The sequence below is a fragment of the Stenella coeruleoalba genome (genome assembly GCF_951394435.1).
Source record: "Stenella coeruleoalba genome assembly, chromosome: 2".
Taxonomy (NCBI): domain Eukaryota; kingdom Metazoa; phylum Chordata; class Mammalia; order Artiodactyla; family Delphinidae; genus Stenella; species Stenella coeruleoalba.
In genome coordinates, this window is record NC_137147.1 from 5,406,219 (window position 1) to 5,429,830 (window position 23,612).

Below are 23,612 nucleotides of genomic sequence, written 5' to 3' on the forward strand. Positions count from 1 at the left end.
GTCTCCCTGAAAAGCTGGCCGCTGGCCTAGCTTGGGAGGGGGAGGGAGGACGCCAGAGCACTTGTTTTCATGGTGGGGGGATAGCTCGTGCACCTGCCCCCTCCCCCAATTTTTTTAAGGTCCGGAAGAGGGTGTCACGGCGCTGCATCCCGGGAGCCACGCTCAGCAGAACGCAGCCGTCCGCGCTCCAGTGGAGGAACTCTGGAACCTTTCCTCCGCCTGGTTGCCTGGTTACAAGATCATCTGTCACCAGTTCCCTGAGGAGGGGGCTTGGCTGGGGAGACACGAGAGGGGGAGTTGGGAGATAGTGTCTGCTGTTGCGAGTGCAATGAGTACACTCGATCATATCTAATTCCCATTTATATTACGCCGGACAGCCCCACTGCCCAGCTGCCCTCTTGAAGCCTCGGACCGCTGGGGTTTTTTGATGCATGAATGAAGACTGGGAAGTGGGCCAGGACTTGGCTCATGGGCTTCTCCATCATTTATTAGCTTCTAGTTTTAATTGTTTCCCGACTTCTTTCCAGATATTTATCTAGGAAGAATTGTCAGTTCTTGCTGCGCCGTGCAGATGCGCGGGGCAGGCGCCGGCTGCAGAATTTTAATGGCTTTTCTGGACGCAGGCAGGATTCAGTTCAGCAGGTGTTGGTAGAGCACCTACTATGTGTCAAGACGGTGCCAAGTGATGAAGGGATTCCGGGATGGATGGAGAGAGGCTCCCACTCTGGAGGGATCTGCTGTCCCTTGGGAGCGGAGTCGGGGCGCTTTACTGGGAAATGTATTTACATTTAGTTTGAGCGCCGCTGTGGCTGCTGGCCGCTGGATGGGTTTGAGCTGTGTGACCTCAGGCAGATTGCTTTATGTCTCTGAGCCTTGGATTTTCCATCTGAACCCGAGGCAATGACCCTAGTAGGAGTTATCAAACGAATGCTGAGATATGCAGGCTGTTGTATTTGGGGTCCCAGAGAAGGGTCCTGGGTCTCAGGGGTTGTGGGGTGGGCTGATGACAGGGTGCTGGGTGGCGAAGTGTAGGCCGTGGGCCTGCTGTCCGCCTTCTGCATTCTGGTCTCATCTGTGAAATGGGGGTGCTGGGGGAGACCCCACGAAGGAGGCGTGGGGAATATCGGGGGAGCCATTGGTGGCTTCTCTTTCTTTTCTTCAGAAGAAGCCCTGGGTCAGGGCGGACCAGCCTGTTGGTGCCTGGGGTGGGTTTGTCGAGGGGACTCAGAAGCACAGGTTAGGAGCCAGAGCTTGGCTCACCGAACACACGTGTGACTTGGGAAGTCTTTTTTCCACTGGGCAGCCTCGGTTTCCCCATCCGGTGCGTGGGGAGGGCTGGATGACCTTGCTGTTGCCTGCCTTAACTTTACACGTTGGGTGGCCTTAGACAGACATGAGTAAATTCTCAGCCACAGGCTTCTCGTCCATGGACTGCAGTGACAGCACGTAACTTGTGGGATGAAACGAGGTCTTGCTGACCTGGTGCCCGTGGGTGCCCAGTGCCCCTCAGGGTCTGTCGGCTCCCGGGGGCTGCTGTCCCCGAGGGCAGTCGGCCCTCTGGTTGAGAAGACTGGCCCGTGGTCTCTGCTCCCTCACTTCCTACAGGAGCTCGGGCCAGACACCTAAACCCTTTGAATCTCACTTTTCTTCCTGTAAGACACAGACATTTGCTTCCTCTTGGGGCCATTTCACAGATGAGGAATGTCACACTGGAGGTGGATCCAGAGGAGAGGAGAAGCTTGCCCAGGGTCACCCAGCTAACACCCACCGAGTCAGGAATAGAGCCGTGCCTCATGCGTGGTTCAAGGCGCAGGGGCGGCGCTGGATGGAGTCCTGAGTGGCCCAGAGGGATGCCTCCACGGTGGGCTGTTTGTCCAGAAGCCCCAGCTTCTTGGCCGGCCAGGTGGAAGTGTGGGCCGTTCACTGACTGCTCCCTCAGCGGCTGGGAACAGTCTGGGGCTGGGAGCGTTTGCTCTGTGCTCGGGTTCAAAGGATGGAAGACAGGTGGCTGGCGTGGTGGCCCTGCCACCAGCCCTGAGCTTTCCGACGTTGCTTCTTCTCCATCATTTTGGGAGATGGTTCGTGTGCGGGGACACACACGTTTCTCACAGGGTTCCCAAGGAAATGGGAACTCCTTGAATTTCGACTTTGCTGTGGCACCATATTGGTGGGCAGAAACCATCAACGTCGGGCCCATAGAGTGACTGGATTTCATCGGGGCGGCTGCAGGAAAAGCTGGGAGAAAAATTCCTTCGATTTCTCAGATTGCTTCTTGAACATGAGGTTAAAAGTCCATTTTCGATTTGGGGGTTTTTAAGAGAGATCCCTTGTGAAATTTGTCCAGAATGATCTGAAACTAAATGATCCCGGACTTGGTTAAAAAGTGGTGACGTCAGACTCTTTTCATGGTCTGGACTAGAGCTTCTGTTAATGGTGGAGTTTGTAAATATGTGTGTTTGGCTTTGCTTTTTCACTCTGTTTCACTTATTATGTCAGAGTTGGGTTTAGTCATTTATTTTATTTTTTAGAAGAGAAGCGTTTTTACAGAAAAGGGTGGTGAGAGGACTGGGGGGAGGTCAGCCCTCTGCAGCCGGAATCTGAGTTCTCCAGCATGTTATACCAAGTCGATGGTTATTATTCCCCCCGAAAATAATGTCCTTTTTTACTTGTTTTTAACATTCTGCCCTTGGCATCTGTTCCAGGCATTGTGGATGAACGTAGACTGTGTTCTGACAATGGGTTAAAGCAAGCACTTACTGAAAAGCATTCTCTACTTAATTACATTTCCTTCTTCTGGAAGCTATTTTAATTTTTTTTTATAATCACATGTTAATTGTGTATTAGCGGGGCCTTTCTGATGAGTTGAAAACAGAGTGAAACCTTTGTAAACAACACAGAGAGAAAGAAAAGGGAATGTGTGAAGCAAGACAGTGGTGATGCGCCAGTTCCAAGAGGCCGAAATAACTACACTTCTTGACGCCAGGGAGGGGAGGAAGTGGTACCTGGAAGTCCTTTTTCTGAGTGACAGCTCCCCTGATGGGGAGGGCGGGACCGCGGCTGCTGATCAGTGATGGTGAAGGGCGGGCTCATGGGCGCCACCTCCTCATTCATTCACCCACTCATTCGTTCACTCACTCATTCATTCATTCCCTCATTTAATCATTCACTCATTCATTCACTGACTCACTCATTCATTCACTCATTCACATTCTTACCCATGAATAGCTTCCTCTGTTGGGTGCCGGCCAGATGTAAGATTCTTTACATGCGTGCCCGAGATCCTCAAGACAGGTATTAACCTCATTCGTGCAGAAGGAAACTGTAGCTCAGAGTTGAGTTCACACATTCACGTTCAGCCGAAGCTCCCAAGCAGGAGATTCAGATCTGTCAGGCCCAAGGGACTCAGCCTCGGTGAGGTTCTGAAGTGGCCGTGTCCCTTCCCATCCAGACTTCAGATGGTCCAGAGATAATCTGGTACCTGTGTGGGCAGTGGGAGGGAAGGAGGAGCCATCAGGGCTGGGTGTGTGTGCGTGTGCGTGTGTGTATGTGTGTGTATGCGTGTGGGGGGGGGGGGTGGGGGTGAGGTGAAAGGTCGCCAGAACTCGCTGGCATTGTTTTCTTTTCCGCCTTTTAACAGCTTTATTGAAAGCACCAGCCCCGGTTTACAATCCCTCTTGTGGCGAGAGGGGCCCCCCGAAAGCCCGTCTCTGTTCCCCGTGTAAAGGGCTGGGCTTGCAGGGGCTTTGCAGTTCCCAGGCTGTTATTAGGGAAGCGTGGCCCGGGCGCTTCAGATGAAAGTGCTACTGTGCGAGCGCCAGGTTCACCGCGCGCGATCCAAGGAAAGCCTGCCAAGACAGCGTTGTGAACGGGCGCCAAGCAAAACACACGCATTCCGTCCCGTGGAGCCAGCTCACTTCTGCAAATAGAGGAAAAATTGACTTTCTGATTGGGAGTGTTTCTACAACTCAGAAGAATCACTCCAGTGATTGTTCTAAAAATATTCCGGAGGCAGCACGTTCTCCAAGGCCTCGGGATTCTGAGCGGTCCTTAATTGTACTTTTTATGTAATCTCTCCGGATCGCGTTTTTTTTTTTTTTTTTTTTTTTAATGGACTCAAGCTTGCGTGGTCATCCTCTCTGCTCCCTCCTCCCCCTCCCCCAACGCGGCAGGATTGCTGCCTTGTTAAAGCGTGGTGTACGCAGCAGAAACTGTATTTTTATCTCTTTGACTTCAGGAAGTGTATTTGGGTTTTCATCTCCTGCAGCCGCTGTTGCAAGGCTCACGTCTGAGCAGCCGAATGTAGGGCAGCCCCTGACGTCCTGGCGTTGGTGGCCGAGCCCAGTTCTGGAGGGAGGCGTCCGTCAGGCGGACGGTTTTTGGTGGCAGGCTTGGGGGAGGGGGTGCTGCTCCCTCTGCCTGTTGAGGCTGGCATTCCCCTTTACCAGGCACAGAGCTCCCTAGGAGCCCCGGATATTTGCAGCTCCAGGCCGTTCTGGAATTCATATGATTTCTATAATGACGAAATTGACTGGGATTCCACAAGTCTGCTTACTGCCAAAAGTCAGTGATGTGGGCCCCTCCTTCTCTTCTCTGGTCTCAGAGTTTCTCTCCACCCTCTTTCTCCCCTCTTTCTCCTCCCCTTCCCACTCTCTGCCTTACCCGCGATCCCCACTTTCCCCTTGCAGTCAGCTTTGCCAGGTGCAGCTTCCGTGCTGCTGGGGAAGCCGGGGCACGTCTAGCTTCGGATTGGCAGCCCCAGAGCTGCTGACCTTTGCAGGATGTTCGACAGCATCCCTGCCTCTACCCACCAGATGCCAGTAACACCGCCACCCTCCTAATCGTGGCCGTCAAAAATATCTCCAGACATTGCCAAAATCCCCGAGGGGGGCGAAATAGTCCTCAGTTGAGAACCACTGTTCTAGCTCTTTTTTCCAAACTGGCACTCGCTACAGCCAGGAAAAGGACTGGGGAATATTAGTATCTATTTTTAGGTTCACGGATCACCAAAAATAATAGGGTGGAATCAAAGGCCTTGGAAATGGAGAAAGAATTCCCGCTGTTGAATTTCCCCCCCACAAAGTGTATTTTAAGAAGTCCTGATCCTGGTTTGAGGGGCAACGACGGTGGGTGGTGGATGCTGGGCGGTGAGCCGTTTGTCGCGGTGATACCTGCAGGATTTGGAACCGCCAGAGTCTGTACCTTCAAATAATCAAGCAGTTTTCCTCTAAAAAAAATCTCCCAGACTGAGCTTATGAGACAAATCTGCTAGAATTAGGTAACTGATAGTCTTATTGGTAAGTGGACGATTCTGAGGAATTGGTAGTGTTTCTGGCAACGTACGCTAGGACTTTCTCAGTGTTGTTGCCTCTCTTTCCTTCCTCTCTCCCCGCCTGCCTCCTTGCTTCCCTTAGAGGTTGTTTCCCCCATGTTAGGAGTGGGACCGGGCCCGCTCACGGGCAGCAGCGGCCTCATTTGGATGGCATGTGCTGTACCCATGTACAGCAATCCTGTTCTGTGGCCTTAAATGTTGACTGGTTAGTGGGGCATCCAATAGGGTCAGGCGCCAGGCGCCAGGTTTCATTTCGCCTATCGGCAGCCTATCTGTGAGAAATCTAGAACTGGGTGGTCCGCGGGTTTCGCGCTGGGCTTCTCTGGAACGCCATGTGGCCAAGTGCGCACGTGACAGCGTCAGCGTGATTTCCTGGGCTCAGCCAAAACCCGTGCTTCCGCCGGCTTCTTCCCGCCAGCTGGCCGCCCGAGCCAGCCTTGAGGTGCTCCGGCCATTTGGAATTCGCGGGACTCCACCTCCCCTGGGGCCTGAGCTCCGCAGCTTCACATTCTCCAGTGCGAACCCGACAGGACATCCTGGGGGCCTCCTGGCTCCAGATGTAGCGTCGGTTTGGGCTGCAGCTCCTCTGCCCCTCCCACCCCGCCTCCTCTGTCGCCAGCCAGCCTCCGCTTGCCCCTGCACATTTCCTCCCCGCCCTTGGCGTTGCTGCCGCCTTCCTCTGCCCTTGTGGGGTGGGGGCGTGGGGCGGTGCTGTGACAACCGCGTGCAGGAGGCGCGTCTGGTCCAACCCAGTGCCTTGGTTGGGTCTAACGATTGGGCCACCCAGCCACATTGCTGGGGTTAGTGGTGTTTGGAGAGAGGCTGAGTGGTGAGCCCTCACCCGTGTGTGTGTGTGTGTGTGTGTGTGTGTGTGTGTGTGTGTACGCGCGCACGCCCCTGCATGTGAACCTGTGTGCAGCGGTGTGGGGGCTGCTAGGTTTCTCTCCCATAACCTCCCGTGGCATTTGGTGCGTCTCCGAACGCCCTGATTCTCTGATCATGCCGGGCAGCTCCGCTGTGCAGAGGGGCATCTGGGAACTTCGACACTGTGAGCCGAGGCTGGCGAGGATGACCATCTCCCCACCGCCCGCGGGCTGCAGGAAGCTGGCACCGTGGCAGAGGCAAAGCACCGCAGAAGTGCTGCAGGTTTTTCATATGGAAATGTGAAATAATGGGGTGATTAAATAGAGCTGTATATTAAAGTACATCTGACATTAGAATTACCATAATGTGCTGTAGCCTTAGGCTGAGTACTTTATTTGCCATCTGCGTCGGCCCAAAATCCCCCGGGGAAGCGCTAAAATATTCTGAATAAACTCAGCTCGAGTTCTTATTGAGAGTAAAATACCATTTGTGGCCCGTCGTATTGATTCGTCTTAATTGTGGTGCAGAAAAGAACATTCACTCGCTGGTGACTTTTGTGCTCGGTGACAGGCTGTCTGGAGTTACTGTAACATTGCAGTTGGTTAACCTGGATGGGGCCAGGCGGGCACCTCGGCTCCAGCCGGGATGCCAAGGTGCCAGCCCGGGCGCGCGGCACAGCTGGTGCTTCCTGCCAGCCCCCCTGCTCGCCTCCAGGGAGGGTGCTGGGGAGCAGGGCGCCCACACGGGGGCCGAGGCCCCTCCCTACGCCTGGCCTCAGCTCTCAGGGTCGGGAAAGGTGGCCCACTGGAGGAGGCTGTCCTGGAGCGGCATGACTTCAGTCTCAGCTCTTGGTTGCAGGGAGGTACTAGACATATTTAAGAAAACAAAACTAAAAAAAGAAAAGAATCCACCCACCCAGGCAGAGTCAAGCTTGGGTGGTTACCGGTTCGTGGCGGTGGGGTCTGGTAACAGTCCCTGCAGCCCTTTTGTGGGGGTGGGGGGAGCATGTGGCGTGGAAGTGCTCGTGCGTTAAAGATAAATGACTCAGCGGTGGGAAGCACTTGGTGATCCAGACAGTGCCCCCTGCCCCGTTCATAAGGTCCAGTTTTTATCCTATGATCGCCTATCATTATACACAACTTAAATATTCAGATATTCTCCACAAACCTTGGGCTAGCATGTTTTTATCACTAATTCCGAACAAGGGAATAACCTTTCACTTCAGAGACAAATGAGACACATTTACAGGTGCGCATCTGCTGTTTCCTTGTGTTTTATCAATCCCAGCGGACCCGCACACTTTTGCTCTAACGCACGCCGCTCAGAACAATCTATGTAACATATTACTGCTTGTCTGTGGTGTGTGGCTGTGGGTCCGCTCCGCGTTAGCTAACCCTTATCACTCGGCATCGAGGCTCTCCGTAACGTCAGTTACCTCCTCCGGGCTAAACGTACACTCCGTTAAAACGAGGTTTACTGCCCCTGCAATACTTCTCGGGGTGGAACGTGGAGAGTTCTGTAGATTTAAGGAAAGGAAGGATGGAGGCCCGCCTCGTGAAGGAAGTCATGAATTACAGAGAAGGGAGACTTCCTGTGTCAGCCAGAATGTGTGTGTGAGATGTGCTTGGCGTGTGTACGTGTGTGCACAACGGTGTACACACCGGCGCTCAAGCACCCAAGCAGCTCGCTGCGTGATGGGTTTTGCCTGTGTATTTCTTAATTCACTCTTTATTTTATTAAGTGATAAGGATGGTTTGCTCTATGCCTCCTCTTCACGTTCTCTGCTAAATTCCCGTCCCCAGAATTCTAGAATCCTTTCAGCAAACCCTATATTGGGGGGGAGAGGGTTGGGGAAGTACATTCATCTCTCAGTCCACCAACACCCACTGGAAAAGTGTAGGTCCTTTTCAGAGAAGTCTACAGAAAGCAGATTTCAAGGGAGTCTGACGATGCATTCGTCTATCTCGGGGAAGACATTATCTCCAACGCGTGTGAGAGCCTGGTGTAGAGCGGGGGGGACTGTATAGAGATGATCTTGAGGAGTGCGCTGTAGTTTCTCAAGAATGCTGTGAGTTGCCACGTATAAAATCACTCTGTGTGTCTTGCCTCCGGCTCTTGCATCTGACTAGCAAACACCACGGCTCTCACCCTGCCCCGAGATGCCCCCTCCACAGTTAGAGGTATTGCTTTGTTTCAGGGCTGGGTGGCTGTTTCCTGAGCCTGACCTGCACGCCTGGTGTGACCACAGAATCGAGCAGTTGAAGTCAAGACTGTTTGGGGGGAAATCTTGGGTGTATGGGGCCGGCAGCCGTAGTGCAGTTTTCCTACTTCCCTGTTTCCCCAAGCGTCTGGACCACCCCATTCCTGAAGGCGGGCTTCTCAGCCGTGGGTGTTCAGATAAGAGGCTTCTGCTGGAATAATAGAACTTCTGCTGGAGACGGTGACGTAGAAGCCGCCTCGCTTCCTGGGCTCGTGGTCCTCGTAGATTGGACCTGAAGTTCCCTCTTTGTGTTTTCCACCCCCCAGTGTCATTTCTTTATACATTACGGTTTCTTAGTTTGGGAAGGGCAGGTCTGGCCTGCAACCAAACTCTCCGAGGGGTTTACCTCCATCCTTTCGTTGTACTGAGATTTTGTTGTACTGAACAGTTCGTGATTCAAATAGACCTTGAGCGTGGGCTTGAAAATCTTCATTTAAAAAACAAAATCAAAGTTTTCATTGCGATGGAATGTGCAGCAATGGACTTTGGTCTCTCTCCAGCTCAGTTTCTTTGTGTGTTTTCAGAGCCTCCTCAGGTGGATCCCCCATCGCCTCTTCAGTTCCACATCCAGGTCCTCGCCTCCACGAATCTTAAGATCCCACCTCCATGTTTTTGTTCCTGCAGTTTCCTCCGCTGGGCACACACTTTCTGCCCTTTCTCTGCACAATGGACTCATTGAGCTCCAGGGTCTCCTCCTGCGAGAAGTCTCCCCCGATCCTCCCAGGCCATCAGTCTCTCCTCCTCTGGGCCCTGCACCGTGTGGCACACCCTTTCTTAGTGAACTAGTGGCCTGAGCCCTTACTGCATGTTTGTGGAGTCAAGAGCCTCTTGTCCTGGACCGCAGGCTCTGCGTGGGCATCCCTCCTGAGCTCAGTGCGGGCCTGGCAGACGACACACGCTGCCTGCACGTGTAGAGTAAAGGGAGGAAGGGAGGAAGGAGCAAACAAACAGACGTGTGGACAAGAGCCTCTCAGCTTTTGCTCCAGTGGTTCGGTTTCCGGGTGCAGACGTAGTGTTGTGCAGACGTTGGGTGTTGTCCTGAGGGACTTCCTGGCTTTTTAGGAGGAGAATGCGAACACCGAGAGTGGGGCATCTTTTTCACGTTTACGATTCAGCCCTGGGTTTGGAGGGTGAGTGTGGGTGAGTGAGGACAGCCCTGCACGGGAAACCCTGCAGAACGAGCAGGGGACGCATCGGATGGAAACACTTGCACAGTTCTCCGCAGGTCCTTGCCTTTCTCATCGCCTCTCCCATCTCCCCGCCCCTGCCTGCTTCTGCAGCCAACAGACCTGCTTTCTCTTTGGTGCACCCCGAGGGTGCTCACACAGGGCTCTCCACCCCGAGTGCCTTCCCTGCTGGATCTGGGCCGGTGCCACTTTCCCTGTGTCTGGCTTGAACTCACCTCCACGCGGTGTTTCCTGCCTGCCTCTTCCCTGGATGCTCTGAGGTCACTCGGCAGATCCTGCTCTGCCTCAGGATCCTTTGTGTCCACAGCTTAACCCACCCCTGCTCCCCCCGACCCCCACCTGTGGCTGATCCCTCCAAGTAAGTAGGTCCTGTTGTGGGTCCTAGCGCCTGGCACATGGTGACCAGATGGACGAGTGAATGAATGAATGGGAAAGGGATGTCCCTAGAACATTTTGGACAGGATTAGGTTTCCTTGGCCTTAGTAACTTCCCAGGACGCTGCTTTTGCTCTGCTGGGGTTCTTGTGCCCCTGGCTGTCTAGGGGGATGCTGGGGCCTCAGTTTGAGGCTGTGGTGAAGCCTGAAGGCCCAGTCCTCCAGCCCGAGGTAACTTGGGCATCGGAAGCACAAAGCTGACCTCTGCCGCATGGGTGCTCTCAGGGTGAGTGGACCGCAGCCGGGTGAGGTTTCTTACTTGTGGGGCCTCTTGATTCTCAGCCAAGCTCCACGTGGCATTTCCTGCACAGAGCCTCCAGCTCGGGGCACCGGCCAGCTCGCTGGTGTGCGCGGGGGCAGGGGGAATGGTGTGCTGTGTCTGGTCCAGGGCCGGTTACGGCGGAGTTTGCAAGCCCGGTGGAGGGGCAGCCAGGTGTGCGTCAGACACGACCCAGGCCCTGGGCTCAGACCCAGCTGTGAATCTGGGCTCTGTGACCCACAGGCTGTCTGACCCAGGGCCCCTCACTTAGCTGTGATGAGACTGAGTTTCTCTTTTATATAAGATCTGGATTAGAGCCCACTTTCCAGAGTGGCTGTGAGCGCCCACAAGTCCACCTCTGGCACGTGCAGTGGTACGTGAGTCAAGCCCACCAGAGTCAAGGGCAGGTGATACCAGTGTGGTGATCAGTGTCGAGCAGCATTTCCCCAAGGCTATGGGGATTCAGAGGGGGCTACGCTTGGGCTGTGTCTAAGAAGATGTTTTGCAGGGAGAGGAGGAAAGGCAGGTATTCCAGGCAGCTGAAACGGCAGGTGCAAGGAGGTGTGAGATGCACGGGCAGGGAGAGGACCAGGAGGGTGGGGGTCCAGCGCGTGAGTGGGCAGTGAGTCCGGCCGGATCCTGAAGGCTGAGAGCCCGGTGCTTCCTCCGGGCAGCAGCGGCTGTCAGGGCTGTGATGTGGGAGGATCGCTGGCCCGCTTGCCCCCTCTGCCAGGGCGGCTTAGAGGTGGATGGGGGCGGTGGCGGAGCGTCTGGCTTCTTTGGAGTCACCTGGATCCCAGCATCCTCTGGTGGTTGGAACACAGCCAGCGGGGAGGCATGGGCATGCTAGGTGGGGTCCTGCCCAGCGAGCCCGGGAAGCGGGGTCGTGGTGAGTGCCGAGCTGGGCCCTGCTCCAGAGGCGGCCTTGCCTGGAGGGCAGACTGTGCAGCCTGGGAAGGTTCACCCAGACCTGGGCAGACGCCCTTGTGCTGCCTGTGATGACTTTAGCCACGCTGACCACGGCGGGAGCAAACAGACAGAACACAGCTAACACAGGTGCCGGCAATTCTGAAGCACGTGTGCGTTCGTCACCCTGCTGATGGCCGGAGTTGGGGCAGTAGCATGATCACCTCAGCCCCGGTCCTCAGGGAGCTTGGAATCCAGACCAGATGATGCATTTTAAATAAATGACCCAAGGCCAGTCATGTGGCCTCCGGTAACTTACTTGCGGTCTCTGAGCCTCCTTTATTGCTCCTGTGTGGTCACGGGCAGAGAGCTATCATGAGACTACATGGGGTGACGCAGGTTCTAACCCCCAAAGGCAGCCAAGCCCTTGCGTGCTTTTCTCTCCCTGCACCTTGAGCTTGGTCCTAGCAGCACTCTCACTTTTCATGAAATAACTGAGAGGGTTATTAGGTGCTCTCGTCTCCCCCTGGAATTCGAGAGCTGCATCCCTCGATACCAGCAGAATACCTAGTGGATAAAGGGTGCCCAGCTCCTACGTGTTTCAATGAATGAACGAAAGGCAGGCGTAGGCATTGCTCTCGCAGGACACGCCCTGCTACCTAGTCCACTCAGCTCTACCTATCTTGGTCCCCCCACTTAGTGGGCTTATGTGAGCTGGGATCCAGGGATGGCAAAGAGGCAGACGCACGCCCTGTGTGGTGGTAATGGCTGTCTGGAGCTCTGGGTTAAGGAGGATTCTGAGGCCTGGTGGGGGAGTGTGGGGATGGATTTGCAATGTCCGCCCCGGGCATTGGCTGTGCTAGACTGGGGCTGGCTCAGCACTTCATCACCAGGGAGACCATTTAGTAGCAGTAGTAGTGCTACTACTGTCACCACCAGAACCAACGCCCAACCAAGGGCATCTATTACTTTTCCACGAGATGATTGGCCTGAGTTCACCAAGTTGTTGAATTCTAGCCGAGAACAACACGTCTCCACGTTTCACTAGCACGTGGCTGGAACCAAAGGTGAGATCCCGAGGCACACACAACTGCCCCGTCTCCTACCCTGGGGTCCCTTGTCTTGGGAGGGGCCCAGGTCCGCACCCTTTCCTCTTCTGACTAAGCTTTTATCTAGAGCACGGCTGTCTGTGTGGCTCTGGGCTGATGACCTCATCTCTTCCAGTCTTCAGTTTCCTCATCTGTGAGATGGTGCTGCTGACAGTTCTTGACCTTGGGGGTTGTGAGGACAGTTCTCCTTAGCTGCAGGCAGCTCATGTAAGGGTTTAATAACGGTTTCTTGTTACTGCTGTTATTTTTCCCTTAGCTCCACCTTCTCTCTTGGAGAGGCTGAGCTTTTGTTTGATAGGATGCTTTCAGAACAAGCAGGGGTGCTTATAGATTTCATAGGTGACTGTGCTCAGAAATGATATGAACATGAAACTTACAGAGTTCCCCAAGGAAACCAACTGACATTTTCTTTCTGGGGGATCATGAAAGGGAAGACAGTCTTTAAACTAATAAGGGGTCTACACATCTAGAGATAATAGTGACAATAATTATTAACATTTTGGCGCTGAGGAGGTGGCATTGCTAGTGGGCATAGATTCTGGAGGAGGATTGGGTGGTCGGCCAATGAATCCAGCCCTCTCCTTGGGCACCGGGTACCCTAAAATCCAGAGAGGGAAGGGGCCTGCCCCAGGGAGACCCTGGATCTAACAGCCTGCCCCAGACCCTGGCTGCCAGTGTCTCATGACCCCTTCACCAGGTCCCGAGTGGCACGTTGCCCCGTAGGCTCACCTGCTCTCTTAAACATCTCCACTCCAGGGACAAGGCCCGTGGTGGACCCGACTGGGCTCCATCAAAGGGTCATCGATGCCCTTCCCTGGGAGGACACACACAGTGTGATGGGAGGACCTTTTCATTGTGAAACAGGCCCTGACGAGTGTAAAGAGAACGATCTCAGGGGGTGCAGCTGGGATGGAGCCAGGTCTCTGGAAGCCCGAGCAGGGACATGGCCCTCCCCTTGCTGGCTGGGGGACTCTGCCTCTCTGAGCTGTCGCATCATCACGTGCCAGCAGGGAGGTGGTCCTTGCCTGGCCTCCCTCAGCGGTCGTGTGAGTGACGATGAAATGCGCTAATGGCTGTGAAAATGCCAAACCAACTGTCAAGTGCTTTGCAAACTGTAGAGGGCCACGTGAAGCCAAGACCCAGTTCTTTCTTCAGTGTCCAAGTGTCAGGGCTCTCATTTTTGCCTCCAGCTTTGGGAGGAGAAAGGCCCTGGCCGGTGATCGCCCCAGGCCCTGCTTGAGCTGGGAGGCGGCTTTTGAGCAGCCGTGAACCACTAAATCCCCTGCAGGCAGGAATACCCTTCCACTGGGTATCACTTGGCTTTAGGAGAGCCCTCTTAAATTATTGCTCTCAGTTATGGCCTTTTTATTGAATAATAACTCAGTTAAAGGTGTGCTTTTTATTGAACATCCCTGATACCTTTATTGGTATTATTAGAGTAACCAGCATAATAAGGAAGAACAATTATTTAAATGCTCATTAAAAAAATAAAAAAACAACTCCTACTAGCAGAGGTGGGGAGGCGGTAGCACTTCATTGCAGGAGCCCAGTTGCGTGTTGGTTCCCAAGAGTCACAATAAAAAATGCCTTTTCCTCAACGTTTGCAAGTTTCTACTTCCCTGGAACCTCTAATGCATTAGGCAGGCTGCATTAAAATTCCTCCAGGGGAGAGGGTGTGGAGAAAGGGAACCCTCTTGCACTGCTGGTGGGAATGTAAATTGATACAGCCACTATGGAGAACAGTATGGAGGTTCCTTAAAAAACTAAAAACAGAACTACCATATGACCCAGCAATCCCACTCCTGGACGCATACCCTGAGAAAACCATAATTCAAAAAGAGTCATGTACCACAATGTTCATTGCAGCTCTATTTACAATAGCCAGGACATGGAAGCAACCTAAGCATCCCTCGACAGATGAATGGATAAAGAAGATGTGGCACATATATACAATGGAATATTCCTCAGCCATAAAAAGAAACGAAATTGAGTTATTTGTAGTGAGGTGGATGGACCTAGAGACTGTCACACAGAGTGAAGTAAGTCAGAAAGAGAAAAACAAATACCGTATGCTAACACATATATATGGAATCTAAAAAAAAAAAAAAAGTTTCTGAAGAACCTAGGGGCAGGAGAGGAATAAAGATGCAGATGTAGAGAATGGACTTGGGGACACAGGGAGGGGGAAGGATAAGCTGTGACAAAGTGAGAGAGAGTCATGGACATATATACACTACCAAACGTGAAATAGATAGCTAGTGGGAAGCAGCCGCATAGCACAGGGAGATCAGCTCTGTGCTTTGTGTCCACCTAGAGGGGTGGGGTAGGGAGGGTGGGAGGGAGATGCAAGGGGGAGGAGATATGGGGATATATGTATATGTATAGCTGATTCACTTTGTTATACAGCAGAAACTAACACAGCATTGTAAAGCAATTATACTCCAAGAAAGATGTTAAAAAATAAAAAAGAAAAGAAAATTCCCCCAGGGTGTTATTACTGCCGGAGTTAGACTGAAAGGCATCCCCGAAGCGCCCACTGCCAGGTACGAGATGGATAATAAACAAAACACGCAAAGCCCAACCGCAACATGTGCGCAGTGATGTGTGGATTTTGTAGGGTGTGTCCACATGCGCGATCTCATTTGCTCCCCCGGCCCTCTTTGGAAGCAGATATGTTATTCCCGCTCTACTGATGAGGAAACAGGGGCTCAGAGAGGTTAAGCGACTTGATCAACATCACTCTGCTGGGAATGTCAAGGCGGAGGTATGAACTCACGCTGCTGTCCAGGGTTCTCTTCAGCAGAGATCACTGGGAGGGTTTTGAATTTGAGAAAAACACAGGGCCTCCCTTGAAAGCCAGGAGAGCAAAAGAAGACCCAGTGTGGGTTTCTGCCAATGGATACCAAAAATGTCTGAGGAAGAAAGAAGGAAGGAAGCAAGCAAACAAGACACGGGCCCTGGGTTCTGAGTCGCCAAGCCTGATGCAGTGATCCAAACGCAGCTGACGTTTCTAGGCCTGTAGGCCAGGTTTGGCGTCGCTGGGTAAGTCACTTCAAAATAACCTAGGCGTCGGGCTTCCCTGGTGGCGCAGTGGTTGGGAGTCCGCCTGCCGATGCAGGGGGTGCGGGTTCGTGCCCCGGTCCGGGAAGATCCCACGTGCTGCGGAGTGGCTGGGCCTGTGGGCCATGGCCGCTGGGCCTGCGCGTCCGGAGCCTGTGCTCCGCAACGGGAGAGGCCACAACAGTGAGAGGCCCGCGTACCGCAAAAAAATAAAATAAAATAAAAATAAAAATAAAAATAACCTAGGCGTCGACCTCTCAGTTGGAACGTCGGCAGCCACAGTGGCAGCGTGTCGGGACATGGACCCTGTCTGGGCCACCAGCGAAGTCGGCACGTGGTAGAGCTTCCAGCTCACCTCTGGGCAGGTGGCCCTGAGCTCCAGGAGCGGGGACAGCCCTGAGTCCGAAGCAGCCCTCTCACCGAGGGTCTTCCGCTGCATTTAAAAATGAGCCATTGGTGACTGTGTGTGTTGGGGCTTTAAAATATTTAGTGAGTTTTTGAACAGAAAAATGTTCCGAGCGGCTCTTCAAAGGCTTCCTGACATTGTTCAGTTCTCAAAAGTGAGCAGCCCCAGTGCTCAAGGCTGCTTCTAGGTAAGAGATAACCATGAAGTGGTAATATGGAAATGAACATTTTATTTAAAAGAGAAAGTTACGGAGGAGAGTGGAAAGTGCATTGTCTAGGGAGGGCCTTTGAGGGCTGGGAGATTTTAAAAACATCGGAAGCTGTCAGATCCTGGGAAGACCGGCACCTGCAGTGAATCTTGCCATGGCGTGGAGAGAAGTGTGGGCGCCAGATGGGTTCAGGGGTGCGGGAAAAGAGCTTACCCTGGCTTGACGAGGGACCCTGGAATCCTATTCAAGGGATACGCACAGAGCTTTTCTCCCCGTGATGGTGAATTCCGGACAGTTAACTTCCTCCCGGTTGCTCCAAGTTAGAGTTTTAGCAGTGTCTTTTGCTCTTTTTTTTTTTAATACAAAAAGTGGAAACATCTGAACTCTTTAGAACACGCAGCTACATGCTTCTCAGCAGCTGCCGTTTGAGTTAAAAAATATATATATTTTAATTGGCCATTTCATTCCTGGCCTGCCTAAGAGTTTTGCATCGTCTTCTGATACCCAACATTCCTCACGGGCAGCAGAACTTTCTAGAAAATGTGTAGCCATCAGAAGAAGAAACAGGAAGTGCTCTGGAGAGACCCAAGGAAATGAAGATGATGAAAAAGGAGATTGGGGGAAGGGAGGCGGCCCGTCATCTTAAAAACATGAGGAACCAGAGCAGCTGTGCGCAGTAGCCTGGTTAATGAGAGTGGCTGGAGCGGAGGTGAAGGGTACAGACTGCGCTTTAATTGGAAGATCTGTGACCTTGCGGGAGGTGGGGCTTCACTTGTGTTATGAGCTCCTGTACCAGAAAGGGACTTTTCCTTTATCTTCTTATTTATTACTCGTTTATTCTGCCTAGCTCCAGAAAAGGATTTGCGGAGGGCTCTAAATAGCATGGCTTCTGGCCCGCTTTCCCGTGAGGCTGTCTGAGGTGAAGAGTTCTGCTCCCCACACGCGTTAACTAATAAGCCAGGACAGGAGATGCTGCCTCCAGGAAGCTGGCGCTCTCTGCCGTAGCAGGGTGGCACGCAGGACGGGAAGGCTGGGGTGTCCGTGTGGCCTTACCGCTCCCGCAGTAAGGACCACGGCCGCCCAGGGCCTTGGGAAGGAAAGGCCCTGTTTCCAGGTGGGGAAATTCTCCCCAGGGGCTCCAGCATGGGGAACTGAATTACACAGACATACTGGGAGGAGGAAGTTGCCCAGACACCCTGGAGAAAGAAAATTGCCTCAGAAGTTCTCCTGGAGCTGTGTTTAAAAGTGAGGTGAAGCGACCTTCGGAATTCTTTTTTCCTTTTTGTCCTCCCTGCCCCCCGCACCCCTCTTGGTCTCCTCACTACCAAACACACAGACACATGTCCTGTTGCACGTGAGCGTGCAGTGATGCCCATAGACCACCAGACCTGGAAGGCAGGTCTTGGTTTCCAGTGGTGGGTGATCTGGCCCAGTTGCTTCTGTGTCTGGGAGAATCTCCACCCTGCCCCCCTGCCCCCTGGACAGCCCGCACACACTGTATGGCTCAGGGAGGTCCAGGCCCCTTGGACCTTGGACCTTGGGAGAGGTCAAGTTTAACCTGTATGGAACTCGGGACGTTTGGTCCCAGAGCCACTTGGATTTCACTGCTAAGGGTGAAGCCCCCAAGAAACATAATTTGTGGCTGGAAAACCAAAAAAATACATCTCTATACGGGATTTCAGAAGTCCTTAATCTTCCAGGGAGTGGCTGAGATGGGGCTTGTCTGCTCCAGCCCGCCCCGTGTACTCCCCCCTCCCCTTCCTGATACGGGGGTATGGAAATTAACATGCACGTTTGGCTCCACCAGGGAGCTTGCGGCTACCGTGCTTTATCAGCGTTCAAATCTTCCAGGTACAAGAACGTTTGAAAAAACAAAAGGGTATTTCAAGATCTCAGCTGTGATGTCGCATTCCCTTTTCCTTTCCCGGCCAGTGAGCAAACCTGATGTTGGAAAGCAGGACCTGCCCACACCTGTCCTGTTCACGTGAAGCATGAGGAGAAGAAGTTCAGGCTGGAGAAGCAGCCAGTTTCACCCGCAGGTTCAGGACGTTGGCCGCAAAAGAGGTTCTGGTTGGAAGGTCTAGGCTCCATTTTGTGATGACCCTAATGATGGACAAAGACAGGGATGTTTTGGCTCTGTGCCACCAGCATCCACTAAGACTGGCTCCCGATGTCACCAGAGCCAGTTTGTAACAATTCCACACTTGCCACCATTAATCCTGACCGTCCTGTCAGATGTGACATTCTTTCACTCAGTGTTTCTGGCAAAGGACCTCACTCCTCCCCCTCCCCAGGGGTCTCTGGAGGCCAGATTCCACACTGTGGTTAGGGGTGTGTGTGTGTGTGTGTGTGTGTGTGTGTGTGTGAGGCCAGGAGAGCAATGGTGGGGGACAGCTGTCACCCAGTAGTGATGTTCATGACATGCTGAATCCTTCTGTTCCTACGCATCCGTGTTTAAATCTGACAGCGCTTTCTGCATGGCCCCTGGTGTGTGAAACCCTGGGATTTCCTGTAGTTAAAATCCCAAGTGATGCAGAGGTATCAGCCGTTTCTCGTAAAATGTTCGGGCGGGTTTCCCTGGTGGCGCAGTGGTTGAGAGTCCGCCTGCCGATGCAGGGGACGCGGGTTCGTGCCCCGGTCCGGGAGGATCCCACAGGCCGCGGAGCGGCTGGGCCCGTGAGCCATGGCCGCTGAGCCTGTGCGTCCGGAGCCTGTGCTCCGCAACGGGAGAGGCCACAACAGTGAGAGGCCCGCGTACCAAAAAAAAAAAAAAAAAAAAAGTTTGCAAGGCGATTTGGTTTGATTTGTGCTTCTTAGAACTTTATTGGATCAAAGATTGCCTAGTCAGTGACTGGGGGGGGGGGGGGAGGGGACAGTTTTGCCCCCCAGGGAGGTTTGGCAATGCCTGGAGAGATTTTGGATCCTCATGATTGGGAGGGGAGGGAGTGCTACTGGCTTCTAGTGGGTAGAGGCCAGGGATGCTGCTGAACACCCTGCAAAGCACAGGGCGGCCCCCGGCCCCCAGGCGGAGAATCATCAGGGTCTACATGTCAGTAGTGCCTTGCTTGCCAATCCCTGGTCTAGACCGTGGCCAGTGTGAAGGTAGCCCTGAACGGCTGAAATCTGCCCTGCTATCTTTTATGCAGTCCAGCCTTCCCATACTTCCTATTACTGGAATCAGGCATTCTCACAAACACATCTCCTTTGGCTTCTAAGGTGATGGGCTTAAGGACACCGTATTTTAGGGGCACAGAGGGATGTCTACCGAATTGCGGTAACTTGCTGAGGACGCATGCCTGGTCCGGGCTTTGCCAGGGCCGCCAGCCCACAGAGCAGGCTTCTTCAGCCCCTCTGCCGGGGACCTGCCAGGGGGTCGCAGGCCTGGGCCTGCTCAGAAGCCGTCCCGCTGCTGTCGCCCTCAAGGGCCGCGGGTCCCTGGACACACTCGGCTCCGGCTCGCCTCCAGGTCAGTGGCCCCGTGGTGCGCGAGCCCCCGTCCTCCGCTTCTCACGCTCTCTCTGCCTTTCCGTCCGTGTGTCTCCCCAGGTAAAGATGAGCCTTCCAGCTACATTTGCACAACATGCAAGCAGCCCTTCAACAGCGCGTGGTTCCTGCTGCAGCACGCGCAGAACACGCACGGCTTCCGCATCTACCTGGAGCCCGGGCCGGCCAGCAGCTCGCTCACGCCGCGGCTCACCATCCCGCCGCCGCTCGGGCCCGAGGCCGTGGCCCAGTCCCCGCTCATGAATTTCCTGGGCGACAGCAACCCCTTCAACCTGCTGCGCATGACGGGCCCCATCCTGCGGGACCACCCGGGCTTCGGCGAGGGCCGCCTGCCCGGCACGCCGCCGCTCTTCAGCCCGCCGCCGCGCCACCACCTGGACCCGCACCGCCTCAGCGCCGAGGAGATGGGGCTCGTCGCCCAGCACCCCAGTGCCTTCGACCGAGTCATGCGCCTGAACCCCATGGCCATCGACTCGCCCGCCATGGACTTCTCGCGGCGGCTCCGCGAGCTGGCGGGCAACAGCTCCACGCCGCCGCCCGTGTCCCCGGGCCGCGGCAACCCTATGCACCGGCTCCTGAACCCCTTCCAGCCCAGCCCCAAGTCCCCGTTCCTGAGCACTCCGCCGCTGCCGCCCATGCCCCCCGGCGGCACGCCGCCGCCCCAGCCGCCGGCCAAGAGCAAGTCGTGCGAGTTCTGCGGCAAGACCTTCAAGTTCCAGAGCAATCTCATCGTGCACCGGCGCAGCCACACGGGCGAGAAGCCCTACAAGTGCCAGCTGTGCGACCACGCGTGCTCGCAGGCGAGCAAGCTCAAGCGCCACATGAAGACGCACATGCACAAGGCCGGCTCCCTGGCCGGCCGCTCCGACGACGGGCTCTCGGCCGCCAGCTCCCCGGAGCCCGGCACCAGCGAGCTGGCCGGCGAGGGCCTCAAGGCGGCCGACGGCGACTTCCGCCACCACGAGAGCGACCCGTCGCTGGGCCACGAGCCTGAGGAGGAAGACGAGGAGGAGGAGGACGAGGAGGAGGAGCTGCTGCTGGAGAACGAGAGCCGGCCCGAGTCGAGCTTCAGCATGGACTCGGAGCTGAGCCGCAACCGGGAGAACGGCGGCGGCGGTGGCGGCGGCGGCGGCGGCGTGGCCGGGGTGCCGGGCGCGGGCGGCGGCGTGGGTGGCGCGGCCAAGGCGCTGGCCGACGAGAAGGCGCTGGTGCTGGGCAAGGTCATGGAGAACGTGGGCCTGGGCGCGCTGCCGCCCTATGGCGAGCTGCTGGCCGACAAGCAGAAGCGTGGCGCCTTCCTGAAGCGCTCGGCGGGCGGCGGGGACCCGGGCGACGACGACGACGCGGGCGGCTGCGGCGACGCGGGCCCGGGCGGCGCGGTCAACGGGCGCGGCGGCGGCTTTGCGCCGGGCGCCGAGCCCTTCCCGGGCCTCTTCCCGCGCAAGCCGGCGCCTCTGCCCAGCCCCGGGCTCAACAGCGCGGCCAAGCGCATCAAGGTGGAGAAGGACCTGGAGCTGCCGCCCGCCGCGCTCATCCCGTCCGAGAACGTGTACTCGCAGTGGCTCGTGGGCTACGCGGCGTCGCGGCACTTCATGAAGGACCCCTTCCTGGGCTTCACGGACGCGCGCCAGTCGCCCTTCGCCACGTCGTCTGAGCACTCGTCCGAGAACGGCAGCCTGCGCTTCTCCACGCCGCCCGGGGACCTGCTGGACGGCGGGCTGTCGGGCCGCAGCGGCACGGCCAGCGGGGGCAGCACGCCGCACCTGGGCGGCCCGGGCCCCGGGAGGCCGAGCTCCAAGGAGGGCCGGCGCAGCGACACGTGCGAGTACTGCGGCAAGGTGTTCAAGAACTGCAGCAACCTGACGGTGCACCGGCGGAGCCACACCGGCGAGCGGCCTTACAAGTGCGAGCTGTGCAACTACGCGTGCGCGCAGAGCAGCAAGCTCACGCGCCACATGAAGACGCACGGGCAGATCGGCAAGGAGGTGTACCGCTGCGACATCTGCCAGATGCCCTTCAGCGTCTACAGCACCCTGGAGAAACACATGAAAAAGTGGCACGGCGAGCACTTGCTGACTAACGACGTCAAAATCGAGCAGGCCGAGAGGAGCTAAGCGCGCGCGGCCCCCGCGCACCTGTACAGTAGCCCCGTCGCCAAGCGAGAGAATGCTGACCTGACACTTGCCTCCGTGTCGCCGCCGCCGCTCGGCACCCTCTGCGAGCCCCCGGGTCCCCAGGGGAGGCGGCCCTCCAACCTAACCTGTGTCTGCGAAGTCCTATGGAAACCCGAGGGTTGATTAAGGCAGTAAAAATTGTGGAGCCTTTTAACTGTGCAATAATTTCTGTATTTATTGGGTTTTGTAATTTTTTTGGCATGTGCAGGTACTTTTTATTATTATTCTTTCTGTTGAAATTCCTTTAAGAGATTTTGTTGGGTATCCATCCCTTCTTCAGTTTTTTGTTTCTTTTTTTTGTTTCTTTTTTTTGTTTGTTTTTTAAAAACTCAGTAGTAGCCTGAGCGATGACTCCCGAGCTATGTAGAGGGGAAGCATATATTTTAAATTATAATTTGGGGGGGGGAGGGCGCTGCTTTTTTGAAATCTAAGCTAAGCATGTGTAATTTCTTGTGAAGAAGCCAACACTTAAATGACTTTTAAAGTTGTTTACTTTTTTATTCCTTTTTTTTTTTTTGTCCTGAAATAAAAAGTGGCATGCGTTTTTGTTTTTGTTTTGGGGGAGGGGGTGGATGAACAGCGGATAACAATCTTTAAAGTTGTAGCACTTTGTTTCAGAATCGGAAAGGAGATGTAGCACTGATGATGTCCCGAGTAACAGAGGCCTTTTCTGTGTTGATTTCAACTTTGCAATACATAAGGAAACCTTTGCGTGGTGGTGGTGGGGAGAGGCCCTCAGAAAACTCAGCACTGCCAGAGAAACAGGAGTTTTTGAGGGCTGCCCCCGGGAAATGGCCCAAGAGCATTCTAAAATTGTGCATTCCCATCAGATCCCGTACTTTTCTTGGAATGTCGGTGGGCCCTGGGATGCCATCTCTGCTATTTGCCGTAGATTAGACTAAATAAAATGGGCTGAGGGTACTTTTGGGGGTAGATGGTGGTGGCCTGCAGTGACACAGAAAGGAGAGAAACCAGTGGTGTTCTTTCAGGCTTCTTCTGGCTTGACAGCTTCTCTCTCTCTCTCTATCACCCCCACCACAGAAATCCTAAGTCATACATTGCTGCCAGTGACAACTGATCGTTTCCCAAGCAGACAAGTGTACTGATGGTGAATTGAGGGAAGTTACTATTCTCTCACGTAATGCACACTGATGACATTGTACGGACGGGGGGGCGGGAGGGGGGGGAGTGGGGGGAGGATCTTGCCAATTTCAGTTCCCTTTTACTGGAGAATGGGAAGAGTTCCATCCGAAGATGCCCAGCGCTACTTCCCAGGTTTTTTTGGTTTTTTTTTTTTTCTATCCCATTAGGTTGGAAGGTACTAAACATTGGACTGTTAAGATTAGACATTTGAATTCTGTTGACCCGCACTTTAAAGCTTTTGTTTGCATTTAAATTAAATGGCTTCTAAACAAGAAATTGCAGCATCTTCTTCGTTTTGGCCCAGAGGTGGGTTAAACTGTAAGGGATGGCTGAGATGGAGTGTCAGTATTGCTAAGCGTGGCATTCACAATACTGGCACTATAAAGAACAAAATAAAATAATTTATTGGACAGTTTTTCTACTGCCATTCAATTTGATGTGAGTGCCTTGAAAACTGATCTTCCTATTTGAGTCTCTTGAGACAAATGCAAAACTTTTTTTTTTTTTGAAATGAAAAGACTTTTTTAAAAAAAAAGTAAAACGAGAAAAGTACATTTCTTTAGAAACAAACAAAGCCACATTTACTTTAAATAAATTTTCAAAAATCCTGGTTGAAGACATGAAAATGCCATAAGACCCAATCAAATGAAGAAATAAACCCAGCACAACCTTGGATATCCATTAGCTGAATTATCCTCAGCCCCTTTTGTCTGTGGGACAACGCTGCTTAGATGTGGAGTGGAGGTGATTTACTGCTGAATTAAAACTC

At 54.1% G+C, this 23,612-nt stretch overlaps 1 protein-coding gene across 1 annotated transcript in view; it reads left to right on the forward strand.

Annotated features, from left to right (window-relative positions):
- The window catches only part of BCL11B (BCL11 transcription factor B), a gene marked incomplete at its 5' end in the record, with an annotated part of 29,359 nt that extends 6,632 nt beyond the window's left edge, over positions 1-22,727 (forward strand). The window contains one exon of the mRNA XM_079912784.1: positions 19,569-22,727. Coding sequence (XP_079768910.1) covers positions 19,569-21,640 — 2,072 coding nt within the window. The 3' untranslated portion in view covers positions 21,641-22,727. The remainder of the gene's footprint in view (positions 1-19,568) is intronic.
- Positions 22,728-23,612: the final 885 nt, after the last annotated feature.